The 20,600-nt window shown below is 40.7% G+C and overlaps 1 protein-coding gene and 1 long non-coding RNA gene across 2 annotated transcripts in view; one reads left to right on the top strand and one right to left on the bottom strand.

Annotated features, from left to right (window-relative positions):
• The first annotated feature begins 7,355 nt into the window (after nucleotides 1–7,355).
• Nucleotides 7,356–20,600, top strand: part of LOC109070364 (microtubule-associated serine/threonine-protein kinase 3-like) — a 41,773-nt gene continuing 28,528 nt past the window's right edge. Inside the window, exons 1-7 of the mRNA XM_042767038.1 lie at nucleotides 7,356–7,665; nucleotides 11,002–11,088; nucleotides 16,916–16,998; nucleotides 18,054–18,129; nucleotides 18,343–18,363; nucleotides 18,781–18,859; nucleotides 19,181–19,338. Coding sequence (XP_042622972.1) covers nucleotides 7,622–7,665; nucleotides 11,002–11,088; nucleotides 16,916–16,998; nucleotides 18,054–18,129; nucleotides 18,343–18,363; nucleotides 18,781–18,859; nucleotides 19,181–19,338 — 548 coding nt within the window. The 5' untranslated portion in view covers nucleotides 7,356–7,621. The remainder of the gene's footprint in view (nucleotides 7,666–11,001; nucleotides 11,089–16,915; nucleotides 16,999–18,053; nucleotides 18,130–18,342; nucleotides 18,364–18,780; nucleotides 18,860–19,180; nucleotides 19,339–20,600) is intronic.
• On the bottom strand, nucleotides 10,591–16,383 carry LOC109048150. The gene is made up of 2 exons (XR_002010906.2): nucleotides 16,195–16,383; nucleotides 10,591–11,138 (listed from the first exon to the last, which is right to left on the bottom strand). It is a non-coding gene; the product is annotated as an uncharacterized LOC109048150 (long non-coding RNA).

The raw sequence follows: 20,600 nt of genomic DNA, 5'->3' as shown, positions 1-20,600 counted from the left end.
CAACTACATACCCTTTTAAGTGTTGAGTTAGTTCATTGCATTGATGTAAGCATCTGTAATCAGGAAGCAATACTTCTATTTCTAGTATGTGCAAAATGCACGTCTGCATGCTTTTGCAGCCAGGAAATGCAATCAGCTGATTGGTCAAAGGCTGCCTTGACCATGAAAACTGTAATCTTTAATAACATGCCAAGGCACTGAGATAAAATGTCTCATAGATATTGAAATGACAGGCCCCAACAGTGTAGGGACAGTTTCCAAGTGGATTCTTTGAGGGTTTCTGGTGCTGTTTGTTTTTCCACCTGTGACCAAATAGCAGAGTTGAGGCACATTGTTGAAGTAAGTTATGGCAAGCAAATTTAACATTTATTTCCTAAATGAGCTAGAATCATCCTTAAGGTGGCTTCTTCACTCTGTACTTTTAATAGTTTTTATTGTTTATTTATTATTATACGCTATTGTTGGATTCCTTGTTATTTGGTCGTGCTTCTACATTCATGACTGGGATTGGACAAACACTCCTAGCTGTGCCTGTGTACTCTAGTGGTGTGCCTGGATTTCTCACTGCCTTGTGCTCTCCGTGTTCCCATATAACAGTGTGTCAGAAGTTCTGTTTTATTTTAACGCTTTGTATTTTACCCGGACACTTGGATTTGATCAAACCGTGTCCTGTGTACCGTGTACTATATACTCTGACAAAGCACACCCTGAATTCATCAGGTTCACGCACCTCAATGTACGTTCATTAAACAAAAAGACTGATTTATTCTATGACATCATCTTGGACAAAGAACTCGTTGTCTTCTGTATTTCTGAAACTTGGCACCAACAAAATGACTTTTTAAATCTCAATCTGTGTACTCCACCGGGATTTACATATCTTGACAAACCCAGAGCAATTGGTAAAGGGGGTGGCCTTGCTGTTGTGTACAGTACCGAGGTCTCTGTTACTGAAATTGTTGTTCCTTCTGTTTTATCATTTGAGAGTATTGTTTTTAAAGTTAGTGGTGTTTCTCCTGTTCTGATTTTGTTTATTATCGGCCACCGAAACCTAACCCTCTGTTCTTTGATGAACTCACAGAGCTACTTGCATTTGTAAATCCCCTTTGTCCATCTATGATTCTTATTGGAGATATTAACATTCATGTTGATAATTCTAGTTGTAATCATACTGCTAATTTTATGGAGATTCTGGATTGTTTTAACCTGATACAACATGTCAACTTTCCTATTCATAGAAAAGGTCATTCACTTGATTTAGTGTGTACAGCTGTTGCTGATATTAATCAACTTGAAGGCAAAGATTTATGTATTAGTGACCATAAGCTCTTAAGTTTTAACTTAACTACAAAAGAGGGTTATTAGTTTTAGAAATCTTAAAAATATTGCTCTTAATCAGTTTTCATGTGTGATCAATGATAGTCCTACAGGTAATACTGTTGATGAGTACTGATCACACACACCTGCCCCTCGTCAGCAGCCAATCAACCAGCACATAAAAGACACTCTCATGCACACAGTCACTGTCTGGTCTCGTTTGCACATAGGATTACCTACCTGCTGATCGTAAGGACTGCCACTGGATTATTACCGGTCTTTCTCGTTCTCAAGTTGTCGTGTGTGTCGTGTGTGTCGTGTGTGTCGTGTGTGTCGTGTGTGTCGTGTGTGTCGTGTGTGTCGTGTGTGTCGTGTGTGAACCTGGAATACCTGAAGATGGCAAAGAGACTCAATCCCTGTCAAGCCCGGTGGGCTTTATTCTTTACCTGTTTCAACTTTACCATTTCCTACCGACCCGGATCCAAAGTGTCAAGGCAGATGCCCTCTCCCATTGTCATGCCCCTGAAACCATCTCTAAGGAACCTGAAACTATACTCCCAGAGAGACTGTTGGTCAGCCCTATTACCTGGTCCGCTGAGACCATACCCTCCAATGCCTCAGCCAATACTCCGCCGGGTTCCCCCCCTGACCAACAGTACATCACCAGGACATGACGCACTCCAATCATCCAAGCTGCTCACACCTCACTAGGCACTGGCCACCCGGGGGTCAATGAAACCCTCTCGTTGCTAAAAGAACGCTTCTGGTGGCCCAACATGGCATCCGAGGTCAGAAGGTACGTGCAAGGATGTAAGGAATGCGCCCTCTCGAAGAGCCCCCGTCATCTACCATCTGGCAAGCTCCTACCTCTGCCCGTTCCCAACCGACCATGGTCACACCTAGGAGTGGACTTTGTAGTCGACCTCCCTATGTCAGGTAACTGCACCTCTATATTCATGGTAGTGGATAGATTCTCTAAATCCTGTCGTTTGATTCCTCTCAAGGGACTACCGACTGCCATGGAAACTGCCGAAATCATGTTCGGTCACATCTTCCGGTACTTTGGCATCCCCAAGATATCGTATCAGAGGACCTCAATTCATCTCTCGGGTATGGAAGGCCTTTCACTCTCTCCTAGGTGTGGCCGTCAGCCTATCATTGGGGTACCATCCGCAGTCGAACGGGCAGACGGAAAGAAAGATCCAAGAGATCGGTCGCTTCCTCCGTACCTTCTGTCACAGCCACCAGGACTCTTGGAACCAGTTCCTTGGGTGGGCCGAGTACGCACAGAATTTCCTGCGACAACCATCCACCGGACTTACCCCATTTCAGTGCATACTCTGCTATCAACCGCCACTATTCCCCTGGTCAGGAGAGCCCTCAGACGTACCAGCGGTCGACTACTGGTTCCGAGAGAGCGAGAGGGTCTGGGACTCAGCCCACCACCAGTTACAATGGGCCCTTTGGAGATGCAGAATGACAGCCGACCTTCGCCGCTCTGAAGCTCCTACATATCAACTTGGACAGAAGGTCTGGCTGTCAACCAGGGACATCCGCCTGCATCTCCCATGCCGGAAGCCCCAGGAAGTCCCAGGTTCATTGGCCCGTTCACCATCATGGAGCAGATCAACCCCGTCACTTACAGGCTTCAACTCCCACCTGAGTATCACATTCACCCCACATTCCATGTATCACTGCTGAAGCCTCACCATCCTTCTGTTCCTCTCTCCACAGAGCCTGGCGTAGACGCAGCTGAAGCCCCCCTTCCACTCATCCTGGTCGATGGAACGGCTTACGAGGTGGGGGGGGGTACTGTTGGATTAATGAATGTATGGTAACTTTTCATTTAAGAGCACACTCCCTCACCTGAGTACTGATCACACACCTGCCCCTCGTCAGCAGCCCATCAACCAGCACATAAAAGACACGCTCACGCACAGTCACTGTCCGGTCTCGTTCGCACATAGGATTACCTACCTGCCGATCGTATGGACTTCCATTGGATTATTACCTGTCTTCCTCGTTCTCAAGTTACCTCCTGTGTCAACCGTGAGTGTCTCCTTCCCGCAACATTTCCTATACTCTGATTCTTCCTGGACCTTCATCATACATCACAAGGACAGTATTCAGTTTACTCTCTTATCCATCACCTCAAGAACACCTGTTACCATATTTACTCTGCTATTGTCAATAAACACCACCTTACCTGTTATCTTCCGTCTCCGTCCCTTCTGTATTGTAACAGTTGATCACCATCTTAATTTTATCATCAACTCTAGATGTGCTGGCCCCCAGGAAGGAATGTATTGTTTCATTTTCAAAATCATCGAAATCATGGTTTACTATTGAGCTTAGGGCTCTTAAAGGAAAGAACAGACAGTTGGAACAATATAAAAAAATCAGGGCTCACTGTCCATAAACTTATGTATGATGAGCATTTGGTTCGGTACAGTGATGCCCTCAAAATAGCAAGAACTGAATACTAATCAAGTCATTAATGATGGTACTGCAAATCCAAATAAGATGTTTAAAGTAATCAACAAACTCCTTAAACCTACCAATTCACTTATTTGTTCCTCTGTGCAGCAGTGCAATAAGTTTTTGAAATTCTTTGCTGAAACTTTAGAATATTTATCAGTCTATTACTTCTGTCTCTCTGGGTGCTCTGGGAGATTCAGCCCTTAAATTGTCTGTTAACTTGGTTTTCTAGTTTTAAAATGGTTACCATTTGATTACATTTCTAAATTATGACGAGTTCCACTACCTGTACTCTGGATCCTATTCCAACTCACATTCTCAAAGAGTGTCTGTCATCTATCAGTCCTCATTTTGAACATTGTTAATGCATCCCTTACTACTGGACTTCTTCCCCAAACCCTTAAGGTTGCTTCCAATCACAACAGTTCTTAAAAAGCCCGGGTGTGATGCGTCTGATCTGTCTAACTATATCTAATTTTCCTTTTTTGGCGAAGGTTCTGGAACGTATTGTCACAACTTCATTCTCACTTGTCCATGAACGAGCTTTTAGAACCTTTTCAATCTGGGTTTCAATCAGGACATAGTACTGAGACTGCCTTGGTCTGAGTTATGAATGATCTCCTCGTCTCTGCTGACTCTGGTGCCCTTACTATATTGGTGCTGTTAGATTTGAGTGCAGCCTTTGACACGGTGTGTCACTCTATACTGATTGAGAGACTCAAGACTTGGCTTGGTATTTCCGGTATGTGTTGGAGTGGTTTAAATCTTACCTCACTGATTGCACCCAGTTTGTGCAATCTTTTTTTTCCTTTTTGTATTTTTTAATGTATTTACTTTTGTTCTGTACTTGTTGTAGTGCTTTGGGTTTTGAGTTTATTTTTGCCTTTTTCTTAGAGAAATTGTTAAAGCCAAAAGGTATAAGATATTTAGTCAATCTCCAACAGGTTTTGAATAAAATGTAGCATCCCATTCATTGGTAAACATATAAACATTCACACCACTATCTAGATATTCAGCTGGCAGACGATTCCTAAATTTTGGTCAAATGAATGCTATTTTCACTGTGTTCAATGTAGATGTTGTGGGAAAAACAAATAAAATTTTACAGTACTACAACTATGTTTCACTCCTCCTGTTTATGATTATGATTTATAATTCTGAAATGACAACACGTGACATTCTACACAGAGCTGATTTATGTGTTTCTATGGCAACACAATCAATGCCAAAGTCTTCACATGCTCCAGAACTCGTGATTACAACTTGTGAGCTCTAAATGTTCTGAAAGCTACGACTTGGACCAGGTAACAGCTGTACCACCTGACCGCCACCAGATTCATTTAGGCGCTACATACACTACATCCAACAGATGAGCTACTGTAGCTCAAATTGCTCAAGCAGTTAAAGCTGCTTCTGAAGAAAAGGTGTCATAATACAAAATGCATCGCCATTTGTTGTGTATAGGGCTGTATAGCCGCAGACCAGTCAGGGTGTCTATGCTGACCCCTGTCCACAGCCAAAAGCACCAACAGTGGGCATGTGAGCATCAGAACTGGACCATGGAGCAATGGAAGAAGGTGGCCTGGTCTGATGAATCACATTTTCTTTTACATCACGTGGGATGTGCATTGCTTACCTGGGGACATGGCACCAGGATGCACTATAAAAAGAAGGTAAGCCGTCGGAGACAGTGTGATGCTTTAGGCAATGTTCTGCTGGCAAACCTTGGGTCCTGGCTTCCATGTGGATGTTACAGTACTTTGACACGTACCACCTACCTTAGCATTGTTTCAGACCATGTACATCCTTTCATGGAAACGGTATTCCCTGGTGACTGTGGCCTCTTTCAGAAGGATAATGTGCCCTGCCACAAACCAAAAATGGTTCAGGAATGGTTTGAGGAGCACAACATCGAGTTTTGAGGTGTTGACTTGGCCTCCAAATTCCCCAGATCTCAATCCAATCAAGCATCTGTGGTATGTGCTGAACAAACAAGTCCGATCCATGGAGGCCAAACTTTGCAACTTACAGGACTTAAAGCAGAGGTGTCAAACATTAGTTACTTGTAGTATCTATAACTAGTCCAGGGGTAGCTAACGTCAGTCCTGGAGAGCCACAGTTCTGCAGAGTTCAGCTCCAACCCAAATCAAACACACCTGAACAAGCTAATCAAGGTCTATGGGTTAGAAAGTTACAGGCAGGCGAGTTTTTATCAAGGTTGGAGCAAAACTCTGCAGGACAGTGGCTCTCCAGGACTGACGTTGGCCACCCCTGAACTATTAAGGTTGTAGTAAAAGTTTTAATGTATTTGGTTTTATTTGACTGTTGTTTTGGATTTCTGAACATTTTTTTTGTGAGACCTGAATAGACAGTAGTAAAACAGGAATAAATCAGCACAAATTTGACAAGTTGGAAGTCGATACATGAGATTTGCATATAATTGTATGCAATTGTATGTACAGTAGCTTTGTGTATTTTTGTGACTTTGGAGCCCCCTACGGTAGATTCGTTGCCAACGCAATCTGCCTTTTCCAAGTTCACATTGAGATATATTAAAGCAACACCATGTAACTTTTGCTCACGATTCCCACGTGGTTGATAAGCACATTTTTTTGGTACCAATGTTGTAAATACTGTCACTGTATAAGTTTACCCGTGGCCAGCACAATACACGTGAATTTGTTGACTAAGCTGACAGAACCAGTGAATGGAGAAACCTCTTTTTTTTGCTCACATAGTTCGTATATAGCATTGTTTGCAAAATGTGTAATTTGTATAATAGAATAAAATATCGTCCGCATAATCATGAAGCCATTGACATGAAGTTTATAAGGCCAATTACTCTCTCTCTCTCTTTCTTTTCTTTGCTTCCTCCGACAAATCCCCTTTTGGTTTCTTTGCTGGCTCTGCCATGGCATTGGTTTTGAGACTTGCATATTAGATCATTTCGTCTTATAGTTAGCTGTTGGCTAACTCCACCTGAGTTGGCTGTACCGACCCGAACATGAAACTTACAGAGTGTGGTTCTAGCTGCTAGGAGGCTGCTCAGGTAGCAGCGGAGGTAGAATCAGTCCTGTGAAGAAGTGTTCTACCACTGAAATAATTTTAGAGACATTATGTTAAGGTAAAAAAAAAAAAAACTACATAGTGTTGCTTTAAGGTTAAAATGATATTTTAAGGTTAAAAACTTACATGCTGCTGCTTTAATTGCACAAATTAGCAATGTATTTCCAATAATAATGGAACAGTGACTAGTATAGCTTATAGGAATTAGACTAATTGAAAAGATATTTAATAATAAATACAAAACAACAGTAGAATAAGTATAGTCGAATTAAAAAAGATAGATGAATAAATGTTAACACGGCTTGCCACACAAACAGCTCATTGGTCAAAAGCTGCTCCTTATGCCATGCAAACTGTAATTACATGCTAGGTTATCAATGTAAAATGTCTCATGAATGTTGATATGACAGTTTCCAGTGGTGTCTCGGGTTGTTTCCCTTTTTTTCATTTTTCTTAGAGTGTTTGTTTTTTTCCACCTGTGTGTTAAAGCACACCTCCTCTGAGCAATCACATGGGAGATTCAATCTCAATCATCCCTCACTCGCTCTGCCTACCGGAGTCACTTTCGCTGAAACATGACATCTCTTTAACTAAAAGTGTTCCTTGAGAATGTGTCTATTTTAAGGAAGTGTCTGCACCAGCACAGCACAACATCTCAGGCTGTGACGATGTGTAAACAGTGGGCACTTTGTGTTGTCTCGCGTGAGATCTGAAACAAGCTGATATTTTCACCTGATCGCGCTTCACGGGCTTCTTAGAGATGAAGAGGAGAGACAAGCTGAAAATCCCCTCCCTCACTTTGGAGTAAGCGTAAATATTTTTTTCATTATTTAAATGTTGGTGATGAATGATTTACTCGCGACGGGGGAAACCCCCCGGAACTGGTGAGTGAGTTTGAGAGAGACTAGCCGACAGCGAAAGCGGCGAAATTGTACAAAATTATCCCTTCGTTTAGTAATTTCACTTAATTTCCCGTGTGTTTTAAGGTTAGTATTGGTGTAAACTAAAAGTGTCGGTAGCGAGTTCGCCTTCACAGTGTTTGCTGTACGGAAGAAAATGATCATTTTGTGACGTGAAACAAGCTTTCCATTTGTTTCATGCGCATTACCCAACTATACAGTATGGTTCTTAAACCTTAAAACCTAAGTGAATATCATTTCGTTAAATGTCATATATGAGTAATAGCCTGTGTTTATTACACAGTCCGTGGCTTCTTACACTGTAGAAAATTATGGAAATATTAATGTTAAAAGAATGCTACCGTAAAACTGTTAACTGTATAATCTTTACCAAATAAACATTTTAATACATTTAAGAGCATTTTGAATGTAATTTTACTGCACAAATTACAAATGACTAAAAAGTATGAATTGCCTTGACATTATATTTAATCAAATACACATACGTTTACAGTAAAATATTGTTTAAATAAATTTGTAAGTAGAAAAAATGTAAGTCACCTTCTTATTTATGGTGGAAAAACAGTAAAAGTTCACATAAAAGCTTCACATTTATTTATTTTTCTTACACATTTCCTATTTTGTTACCTTTTATGTTGTTTAGTTAAAGGATTAGTTCACTTCCAGAATAAAAATTCCCTGATAATTTACTCACACCTGCGTCATCCGAGATGGTCACGTATTTCTCTTTAGTCGCAGAGAAATTGAGGTTTTTGAGGAGAACATTCCAGGATTTTTCTTCATATAATGGACTTCAATGGGGACCAACGGGTTGAAGGTCCAAACAGCAGCTTGTATGGTTTCAATGCAGCTTCAAAGGGCTTTTTTTTGTTGTTTAATGAGTGTTACCCTATAAGTGTTTGTGTTCTATTGGCAGTTAATGGATAGGCCCACTTGTTGTTATCATATTTTTATTGTACATTTTTCAAAACCAATAGTTTTACAGTATATTTACCAGGACTATACATTATTTGCCATTCCTTATTAGTCAGAATTGTCTTTACTACAGTCTCTTACTGCGAACTGTCCTTTTATTGGAATAATGGTTATAATCGCATTGCATCACATTAGAGTTGAATACTTGCAGATGTGCTTTCTATTGAGTGACCTCTCTAATCACACTTTCAGGATCCTAATATGAGTCGAGCTTATCTCCTTATCACATCCGTAATGTTTTCCTGCTTTTCTGACACTTGCTTCTGCCTGCCTTCAACATGATCACTGCAGCTTTCCAACCCTGTCCTCCCACTCTGAACTTGGAGTGAATATAGCCGACCCCACAGCCCACTACATTTTCAATCCCAGTGTGTAGGAGCCCATATCCAGAGCCTTTCTTTGATTGAGGATTGCTGCTGATTTACAGGGATTTTCAGCTTTGGGTTCCAAAAGCACTGCATTGTATCAATAAGAAGATACAAAGTGCTTCAACAAATGCTGGTTATTCTAAATGCACCGAGAATGGTTGAAAGCAGCATAACATCAGATTGTTAAGCACAGGGGGGTAGTATTCACAGTTGGGTCGTCTCCAGTTTTCTCTCTTCACCATGACAACATCTTCACACTTCTAGAGCGCTTGTTGCTATCGGTTGCAGTGAGAATATACAAACCGCCAGACAGTGGCAGCCCTATTTGTACAGTCATGCATGTTTAATGTTCCAGTTAGCTTTTAGGCCACCAAAATGCACATTTGTTACTCAAACCAAAGTTCATCGAAGTTCGACTCATGCACTTCGGGGGATAATTTAGTACAAAGTGTAGAACGGTCAGTACTAAAACAGCACATTACCCAAGGTCACAATAATCAATACCTGTCTAAACTGGAATCCGCTAACAACATGCCTCGTGTCTATTTTGATTTGCTCCATTAATTCTGCTTTCAGTTTGACGTGTAAATACCTGTCGGGTTAGCCTGGGTATGTTTTAGGCTGCTCTGCTGATGAGAACATTGAATGGCACGAAGGAACATGAGAAATTGTGCTTCCTGCAGTTGATGGGCTTGTCTTGATTCCACTAATGCATTTTGTGGAACTGAAAGTTATGGTGGTGGTAAACGGTAAATGACTTTGAAGGTCACACATTGAAGTAATTTAGTGAACTTTCCAGGAAAACACCTGCTTCCTGCAGAGCCAGATTTTAAGGTGTTGACAAGAACGGCGGAAATGTGAGATTTTATGGTTTTATGTAGATAGAACCCTTCTAATAATCTAGTGCATATGCTGTGAGATCTCTGATTGTATAAATCATGTTGCACACATTGGCTGGTTATCATACATCATGCATTCCATCATATCTCCTGTGACATTTTCCATTAGGTGGAAATTGTCATTTAAAGAAGCTGTAAGTGATGTTAGCCATCTTGCTAACCTTCGTCAGACTAAACTGTCTCTGTCTATTCATCCACACGCCTTGGGAGTCCAAGGTTGCTGATTGGCTAAAAAAGTGCGGGCCATGCTTAGATTTCTTACAAAACCTTACAAGCCAAACAGAGTGACTGCAAGGACAATAAAGATTTATAAATATATCATAAATGCTGTTCTTTTGAACTTTTAATTAATCAAATCCTGCAAAAAAGATCACAGATTCCACATAATATTAAGCTGTATTCATTATTGGTATTGATAATAAATGTGTATTGAGCAGTAAATATTAGAATGATTTCTGAAGGATCATGTGACACTGGAGACTGGAGTGAAGATGCTGAAAATTCAGCTTTGCATCACAGGAATAAATTATATTTTAAAATAGAAAACTCTTATAATATTTCACAACATTACTGTTTCCACTGTATTTTTAATAAAATGAATGCAACCTATAAGAATGCAGCGTATAAGAGAGTTCTTCCAAAAACATTATGAATTCTTCCTGACCCTAAGCTTTTGAACAATACTGTTTATCCCTCAGACATCTGGACAGTTAATGCATAATGTTAAAAGAATCACTTACAGCAGCTTTAAGATGGTCTTATCAAAGCCCCTGTTCATATCTCATACATTCATTTGTGCATTTATGTTCTCTTTCCATCATTTCATTGTCGTGTTGCAGCACCATGATGCCACTTAATGAATCCCTAAAGCACACTGATTTGCAGTGCTGCCGAGAGCATGAAGAAACACCAAGAAAAATACAGTCCACATGCACTTAGTCAGAGCGCTAATGCATGTAAACGTGTCTTGCTTTTCAGTTTGTCACCCAACCAGAGTCCCATCATCCTGAGTCCATGCAGTCCAGGCAGCCCTTGCAGTCCTTTACAATCCCTTCACCCCTGGAGGTAAGACAGCCGAATCGCATGCCAAAACATTACATAAACCTGCTCCGGTCCTGCAGAGAGACAGAACTGTCTTCAGTTAGTCAGCATGACAAACACATCTCATTGATTTTTTTTTTTTACTCATTTAATTGGTCCAACACTCATATCTATATGTAAAGCTCATGTTATTTGATTCATATGGATAGCAGATCCCCTGAGCAAATGGGATGCGCATGACTGATTAGCTGATTTTAGTGTTGTTTATCTCCTTTTTAAAATCCCCCGCAACAAGACAGTTTATGTAATATGAGAGTTTTAATGTTATAATTTGATGCACATGTTAAATATATTTTAGAAGCCTATGTTATATGATAAATATGGAACAAGCTTGAAGCCCATACTGCTTCCCACATGTGTACATTATTTTTCATAATATAAAACTCAGTAACTTTTGTAATTTTACTCACAAAAAGAAATTAAAATTTTTTTTTTTTTTTTTAGATCTGTCTATCTATCTACACTGAACAAAATTATAAACGCAACAATTTTGTTTTTGCCCCCATTTTTCATGAGCTGAACTCAAAGATCTAAGACTTTTTCTATGTACACAAAAGGCCTATTTCTCTCAAATATTGTTCACAAATCTGTCTAAATCTGTGTTAGTGAGCACTTCTCCTTTGCCGAGATAATCCATCCACCTCACAGTTGTGGCATATCAAGATGCTGATTAGACAGCATGATTATTGCACAGGTGTGCCTTAGGCTGGACACAATAAAAGGCCACTCTAAAATGTGCAGTTTTATCACACAGCACAATGCCACAGATGTTGCAAGTTTTGAGGGGGTGTCCAATTGGCCTGCTGACTGCAGGAATGTCCACCAGAGCTCTTGATCGTGAATTGAATGTTCATTTCTCTACCATAAGCCGTCTCCTAAGGCGTTTCAAAGAATTTGGCAGTACATCCAACCGGCCTCACAACCGCAGACCACGTGTAACCACACCAGCCCAGGACCTCCATACCAGCATCTTCACCTCCAAGATCGTCTGAGACCAGTCACCCGGACAGCTGCTGCAACAATCTGTTTGCATAACCAAAGAATGTCTGCACAAACTGTCAGAAACCATCTCAGGGAAGCTCATCTGCATGCTTGTCATTCTCATCGGAGTCTCAACTTGACTGCAGTTCGTCGTCGTAACCCACTTGAGTGGGCAAATGCTCACATTCAATGGTGTCTGGAATTTGGAGAGGTGTTCTCTTCACAGATGAATCCCGGTTTTCACTGTACAGGGCAGAGGGCAGACAGCGTGTATGGCGACGTGTGGGTGAGTGGTTTGCTGATGTCAACATTGTGGATCAAGTGGGGTGGTGGTGGGGTTATGGTATGGGCAGGTGTATGTTATGGACAATGAACACAGGTGCATTTTATTGATGGCATTTTGAATGCACAGAGATACTGTGATGAGATCCTGAGGCCCATTGTTGTGCCATTCATCCACGACCATCAAGTCAAGTCAAGTCTGCTTTATTGTCAATTCTTCCACATGTACAGTACATACATACAGAGAATCGAAATTGCGTTACTCTCAGACCCCGGTGCATACAGATAACACTAACAGTAGAGCCTAAAAATCTAGATCAAATATAAAATATAAGATATAAAACTATACAATAAGGGAATGTAAAAAAGACATAATAGAAAAAAATAAAATAAAAATAAGGTTAAATAAAAGCAGCGCAAGGCACATGGCAGATAGAGTGCAAACCAGTGAACAAACAGTGCAGATAAAAAGATTTTTAGTGGCATAAAAAAAATAGCTTATTCAGTCTGATTAAAAGTGACAAAGGGCTCAAAGAGCAGTTATTTTATTAAACTGACTGATGAGGAGGTAGAATGATGTCAGTTCCATGGTGAATGAGGTAGTGAGCAGACCACTGCTGCACAAAGTGACTGGTGCATGACATCGTATGTTAGAGGGAGGTGGGGTGGAAGGACCTGGGGATGTGGGACCTGGGTGGGTGGGGGGGGGGGGGTGTTCATAGTTCAGTGGTGCCTGAGGCAGAAGAGGGACGGGGGGGGCAAGTTCGGGAGCGAGTTCAGCTTCCTGACAGCCTGGTGAATGAAGCTGTCCTTCAGTCTGCTGGTCCTGGCCTGGAGACTTCGCAGTCTCCTCCCTGATGGCAGCAGACTGAAGAAGCTGTGTGACGGGTGAGTGGGATCACCTGCAATGCAGAGGGCTACGGGTGAGTGGGATGGTTTGATATGTGTAGTGGAGGGAGGGGAGAGAGACACCAATGATCTTCTCAGCTGCTCTCACTATGCGTTGCAGAGTCTTCCGGCAGGACGCGTTGCAGGCGCCATACCACACAGTGATGCAGCTGGTCAGAATGCTCTCGATGGTGCCTCTGTAGAAGGTGTACATGATGGGGGGTGGGGCTCTGGCTCTCCTCAGTTTGCGGAGGAAGTAGAGACGCTGCTGTGATTTCTTGGCCAGTGCTGCAGTGTTGTCGGTCCAGGAGAGGTCCTCTGTGATGTGCACACCCAGGAACTTGGTGCTGCTCACTCTCTCCACAGTCGCACCGTTGATGGTCAGAGGAACATGCTGAGTGTGCGCTCTCCTGAAGTCAACAACAATCTCCTTCGTCTTCTCCACGTTCAGAGAGAGATTGTTGTCACTGCACCACCCGGCCAGGCGGCTCACCTCGCTCCTGTAGTTTGTCTCATCTCTGTTGCTAATGAGACCCACCATCACCTCATGTTGCAGCATGATAATGCATGGCCCCATGTTGCAAGGATCTGTACACAATTCCTGGAAGCTGAAAACATGGCCAGCATACTCACCAGACATGTCACCCATTGAGCATGTTTGGGATGCTCTGGATCGGTGTATACGACAGCGTGTTCCAGTTCCTGCCAATATCCAGCGACTTCACACAGCCATTGAAGAGGAGTGGACCAACATCCCACAGTCCACAATCAACAACCTGATCAACTCTATCTGAAGGAGATGTGTTTCACTGCGTGAGGCAAATCGTCGCTGCCCGATGAAACTCACGTATGTCCAGAACGGATACTTTTCAGGAAGTGAAAAAAACACCGTATTTCAAAAGCAGTTGAATGTAGCGTTGTCATACTTGGTACGGCATCTTTACATGTAACCATATTCTTGCCAGTGTAATGTTATAATCCACGTTTGACCAAAATTGAGTTTAAATGGACATACATGCATATTTTACAGTAACGGTGGTCGATACGTGTTCTTCCGATCATTAATTAGAATGGCCAAGTCGCGTTTCATATTGACAGATGAATACGCTCAGTTTATTAAATAGCCTACGTCTTAGTTTATTAAATACGCTTAGTTTATTTAATATTAATTATAAATTTATTAAATGTCTCTTGCAAACTATGAAGGGACAATGAATCAATACACTGACATGGTAATGCTAGACAGATACTTTGTTTGCATAGTCCTACCGTAATTTTGTCACTCCTAGATGTACGTCTGGCATCGGGGGGAAACGTTTACCTCGATGAAGGAAAGTCATTGTCTCACCAGGCTATGTTTATTTGGCAATGTATTGCATAAAAGAAAAGTGAAACTTCACGAGACCGGCGAGATGCTTCCACAGGGCGGGAGATACGTGGCGTGATTGACAGCTTTGACACCAAATGGATATATGTGAAAATCAGATGACATGATTTCACAACTTTTCATTGGCCATTTAGATATGTGAAGCATACTGTATACGGAAATGAACCTGGACATTCAATCCGTCGAAAAATCTCAAAATCGGCAAAATGGACATACGTGGTTTTCATCGGACAGTGACGAAATGGTGGTCACACCAGATACTGACTGGTTTTCGGACCCCCTGGACCCCCCAATACAGTAAAACTTCACATTTTAGAGTGGCTTGTTATTGTGTCCTGCCTAAGGCACACCTGTGCAATAATCATGCTGTCTAATCAGCATCTTGATATGCCACACCAGTGAGGTGAATGGATTATCTCGGCAAAGGAGAAGTGCTCACTAACACAGATTTAGACAGATTTGTGAACCATATTTGAGAGAAAAAAGGCCTTTTGTGTACATTGAAAAAGTCTTAGATCTTTGAGTTCAGCTCATGAAAAATGGGGGCAAAAACAAAAGCGTTGAGTTTATAATTTTGTTCAGTCTTTCTATCTATCTATCTATCTATCTATCTATCTATCTATCTATCTGTCTGTCTGTCTGTCTGTCTGTCTGTCTGTCTATCTATCTATAATAATGGTAATATTTTACAAATATTTTTAAATAAAGAAAATAAAATTTAATTAAAAATAATATTTAAAAGTCATTAAAAATAAAATAAATTTCTAAAAATCATTAATTATTATATTCAGTGGTCTGACTTTGACTAACTCTCCTGTGAAAACAATGTCACTGGGGAAAAACTTATTACTTTGCATGTGACTTGACATGCAAAAATGATCAATTATTTAAAAGATGCATAATTTATATTTCTACAAGTACCAACAAATAAATGTAAAAAAGTAATAATAAACTACAAGTTTTTTATGTATGAAATGTCTATGTGTGTGTGTGTGTGTGTGTGTGTATATATAAAGGCTATATAATTATAATGATAATGTATGTCAGGTCATACCATCTTTGGGATTCACTATATCTTCCATCTTGACATGCAAAAATTATACATTTAAAACATTTTAAATACATTTTCTTTTAAAAAGATCCCCCTCTTCACAGCCAGATGGTACATCCCAAGCTTATCACCCGGCAATCAATCAACACGAGAGAAACAACCACAACACAGCATCTTACTATAAACATGGACTCTCTCCTGTTATCCGATGAAAGTCGCTTTTTAGAAAGTAAATAGTTAACTCTGTGCCAGGTCGAGGCGATATCGGAAGATGATTAAAACAGCATGTGAACTTCTAAACTTTTACTAAGTTGCACGGCGAGTCCAGGCAAACAGCAGCAGCAGCAGCAGCGTGCCACACAAAGAGCAGAGATGCACCGCTGCGAGACAAACGCAGTCCCCCTCACCAGTCTATCCAGTCGAGAGGCGGACGCGTGACTCGCAGAGGGGTTCGACTCTCGCTCGGGTTCTGTTCACTTACTCGGTTTTGTGTGGACCTTCTGCGATTATGTCTGACCCGAGTTCCTGGAGCGCGTTGCCTGGCAGCAGCAAAGCTCATTTCGTTACTGGCGCGATGCTCAAGCGATCCAAAAGGTAACATGTGATATCAGAGATCAAAACTTTCTAATGTGTCAACTTTTGACACGTGACGTGGGCATTTCTCGGTCGATTTGTGTAAAAACGCTGCGGTCTGTACAGTGATGCTATGGTTGTGTCTCAAATCAGTGTGTTGTTTACCTAGACTGTATTTTGGGCGTCGTTGTCGCTTGTCTAACAAGAAGTGGCGCACTATCATAGTGCAAGGAGTATGAAGACCGATGCATGATTTTATTTTGAGCTGCTGATGGTGGCACAGAGAAATATCTGCATGCATTGATAAACATCTGTATCTGCAGACTAGCAAGAGATGAAGGTGCAATGCATGAGGTGCTTGATGAGAAAATGACAAATCACACGCACAACTTTATTCTCTCGGGTAATGCAAGTGACAGCTGTGTTGAAGGACCTGCAGATGTTGCAGAATTACTCATAGGAATATTTCTAATTCAAAAATGCTGCGTTATTGTAACACTGTAGAGAGCGTGCTGATCATTGAATCCTTTGTCACTTTCTTTGTTAACTTTGCCGTCGACTATAAAGGCTGGGCTGGATTATGTTGAAAGGTTTTTAATAATCCCTCTCCTCTTGTTTGTGTGTTGCAGCTGTCGCAACAGCAACAGAAAGAGCCTTGGGGTTGGAACGCCGTCGCCCACCCGCCCTCTTTCGCCTCTGTCCGCCCACACAGGTAATACTTGCAGTCACATGACACTGTGACCGTTGACAGGTTGATGTAGCTGGCGTAACATAAGCCTGTCCGCTCCTTTAGCCTCATGCCTCAAGGCTTTACTTGATCACCCCCCAAAAATATGGAAAAATCCAGAACTGTATTTTTTTTCTTTCTGCAGAGCACAAAAGGAGAAGATTATTTTTAAGTCTTCACACAGCTCTTCTCCATTCAGCAGCAGTTTATCAGTAACCATGTCTGTCGACTACAAAAACGACAAAAAAAGCACAACTGAAGTAGATCATATGAATTTTGCATTGTCTTTCAAAGCTTTTGATGCATTATGATAGCTTTGTGTGAGAAAATTGATCCTCTTTCCCACAATGATTGGACTATTTGATTACTTGCACTAAATAAATCCATAACAGAATGACAAATCATGATTATACCGAATGATTAGTTCATGTATCATCAGAATAAAGTATTACGAAATTAGCTGTATTATTTGTTTGCAAATCTGCTGAATGATTCAGCTGAACCGTTTGCTCACAAATTAGCATGAGGAATTTGTTCATGAATCAGATGAATGATTCACAAATCAGACTGAATAATATATTTAACTAAATTCATGAAGTATCATTTACCATTTGCTTTTTAAATTTGTTTTAATTTATATCTGTGTGTCCTTTTTGCGCAAATAATGACTGTTTTCACACTGGTTTCCCTGGCACAAACAAACACATAGCCTCGTCCAGAAAACATTCATCATTGGTGGAGCCAGTGTTGCCATGTCAGGCTGCTCAAAGTTGGTTTTGATTGCACCAACTTTCTTTTGAAAAGTCAGTCTATGAGCTATTAAGCTGGGAGAAAATATTTCAAAACATTGAAATAATTAAACACGTCAGCTTTAAACTCCATAGACAGTGAATCAGACGCACATTATTGTTCCGAAAGGAGATAGATGTCCTAAAGTGTGCGATTTGTGAAACATCTGAGGTCAATCTGACGTCTATTAAACCTTCGAGCTTACGTAACACTGTGTGCTCTGTTGAAATTTCCTCTTGTTCTCCTTCCAGCTGCCAGCAGTCCTCTGGACAGCCCACGAAATGTGTCCACTGCTGTTTGCTCTCTCAACTTCCCTTTCGCCCGCAGGTAGACAAACGCTCTTGTCATAATTTTCTTGTTCATTAAATACATGACAGACCAACGATCTGAATATTTATCAGCATTTACCACGTTGTTAACTAAGTGTCAGGTTCACATTATGTACAGTTGACTCATTTATTCTTATGAATCTTTCTATATAGAGCTCACTAAGTCTGTCGCTTATATTCTCTCTCTTCATCCCTCTTTATTTCTCCTCAGCCACCTGGCTCGAGCCGACAGGTAGCCAATCTCTTTTTCACACAATGGCGTGGCCGAACCTCAATCATCTTATGTATTTCTGCGACTCTGTGTACTAACTTCCTGTTATTTTTTTTGCTTTGACGCTTTGCATCACCATTTTTAAAAAAAAGATTCACTTGGATTGAATCTAGGCCTCGTAATAATAAACTATGGCCATTTTTGCCAACTTCTATATGCATATTTAACTTTCTATTTAATTGAAAGCTTATGAAGAAAGCTGTTGATTAAGGAATTAATGAATGTGCAGTGATCTTAATTTTTTATTATATTGTCAGGAGAAAAAATATACGTGTGTGTGTGTGTATATATATATATATATATATATATATATATATATATATATATATATAGGAATATAATTCTGTCTCCTGAAATGCTGTTATTTTTTCTCTGTAGAGCGGAAGGGAGACGGTGGTCTCTGGCTTCACTTCCATCCTCCGGTTATGGGACCAACCCTCCCAGCTCAACCGTATCAGTATGTGGCTCTCATTCATCTGTAATAAAGTCTTGTGTGTTCCATGAAAATAAAATGAACAGCATTTGCTTTGAAATGACGAGGATGCATAAATAACGACAGAGTGTTTGTCAGAACTTTCCATTAAATCCCTTTAATAGTAAAAGAGCAAAGGAGGAGGAAGTGTTCCTGTCTGAATCAGCTCTGTCAAACATTCTCATAATTACGCATACCCAGACAATAATAGTGATAGGTTTAAGGATGTTTTTAGTAAATATGGGACAGTTTTATGTTCGTTGTAGCCGTGTATTTGGAGTAATGTGTTTGTTTGTTGTTTTCCAGTCATCATCTTCATCACAGGAACGACTGCACCAGCTTCCATACCAACCCACACAGGACGAGCTTCATTTCCTGTTCAAACACTTCCGAAGTTCGGAGAGCATGACTGATGAAGACGGGCGGCCCTCCCCGTTTATACGACCCCGGTCACGTAGCCTTAGGTAAACAAAAACACACATGCACACATTAATTGCAACATAGGATGCCACTGTTTGCATTTTATTCATATGGCTATTAGGGTTTGATCATTTAATACCCCTGAGTAGTGATTCTTGGCCGGTCATCTGCGTTGACTCTATCAGAGCAATGACTTAGACTTATTGAGCTGTGTTGTTCATGGAGGAAATTAGAGTTCAAGTCTGGCTTGCACTATTTTCTGATTCCATTTTTGTCATCTACTGTTGACAATATTAGTGAAATGACAAAAAAAGAAAGAAATATATGCAATGACTGTGATTTGCACCAAAAAGGTCCCTCATTACTTTTTCTTACATGCTTTCTTGCATGGAACACAAAGGACAAAAAAGGTTTACCATGTGGCTGTATTTTGTGTGCACGATATAAATCATAATGTGATTTTGTAGAAATTGTAATCAGATGCTAAAAAAAGAGTACCTATTAAAATGTCTTTGCTTCAAGGACTCGATCATGGAACAATGCACAGTACAAGGGCAGAGTTGAGCTGCTTGAGTCTGTTCAGTAAGGAGCGTTTTGATTGGCGGATTAAAAGCTCACCGCGATTGGCTGAATGGAACACCCTCCAAAAAAAGATATTTATGAATCTGAACTTGCCAGGAAGGTCTCAAAAGTACCGCATGCAAATTCAAAGCAGTTCACGCATGTGTGACGATTTACAAAAGCAGATTCAACGATCCATAAATACATGTAACCTCATTCATAAATGTGTGATGGAAATTAATTCAAGAACTTATATATACATATTTGTGTAAAATTTACATTTAAAGAGCAGGTCATATGGTATTTTAAAGTGTCCCAATATTGTATTGGAGTCCCCTACATCAGGTTTAAATGCATCTAAGGTCAGAAAACATTGTAATTTTCTCAGAATATACATTTAATATTAGAGTCATTTGCCAATGATTAGGACATGATTAGTTTCAAGCAAGTTCGGAGCAAGCCCCTCCCTTCCTCAAGCCTACTCTGCTCTGATTGGTCAGCTGGCCAAACCTGTTGTGATTGGCACAGAGATGAGTCCTTGAGCCAGTTAGCCAGCGCTACCATTGACAAAGCACCTTTACATAAAACAATAATATAATCAATCCGTTCTTATAATGACATAAAATACAAAAACACTTATGCAAGCGAATCGTGCCCACAGCTAAAGTTTAGCTGCTAAACTGTGAACACTAGGTGGATACGTTAGCCGAGTGCTAACGTGACTAACTGATAAAACAATACAGTT

This window comes from Cyprinus carpio, chromosome A11, assembly GCF_018340385.1.
Source record: "Cyprinus carpio isolate SPL01 chromosome A11, ASM1834038v1, whole genome shotgun sequence".
Lineage (NCBI taxonomy): Eukaryota > Metazoa > Chordata > Actinopteri > Cypriniformes > Cyprinidae > Cyprinus > Cyprinus carpio.
The sequence above is the reverse complement of the archived record's forward strand: the minus strand, read 5'-3'. Positions and strand labels throughout refer to the sequence as shown.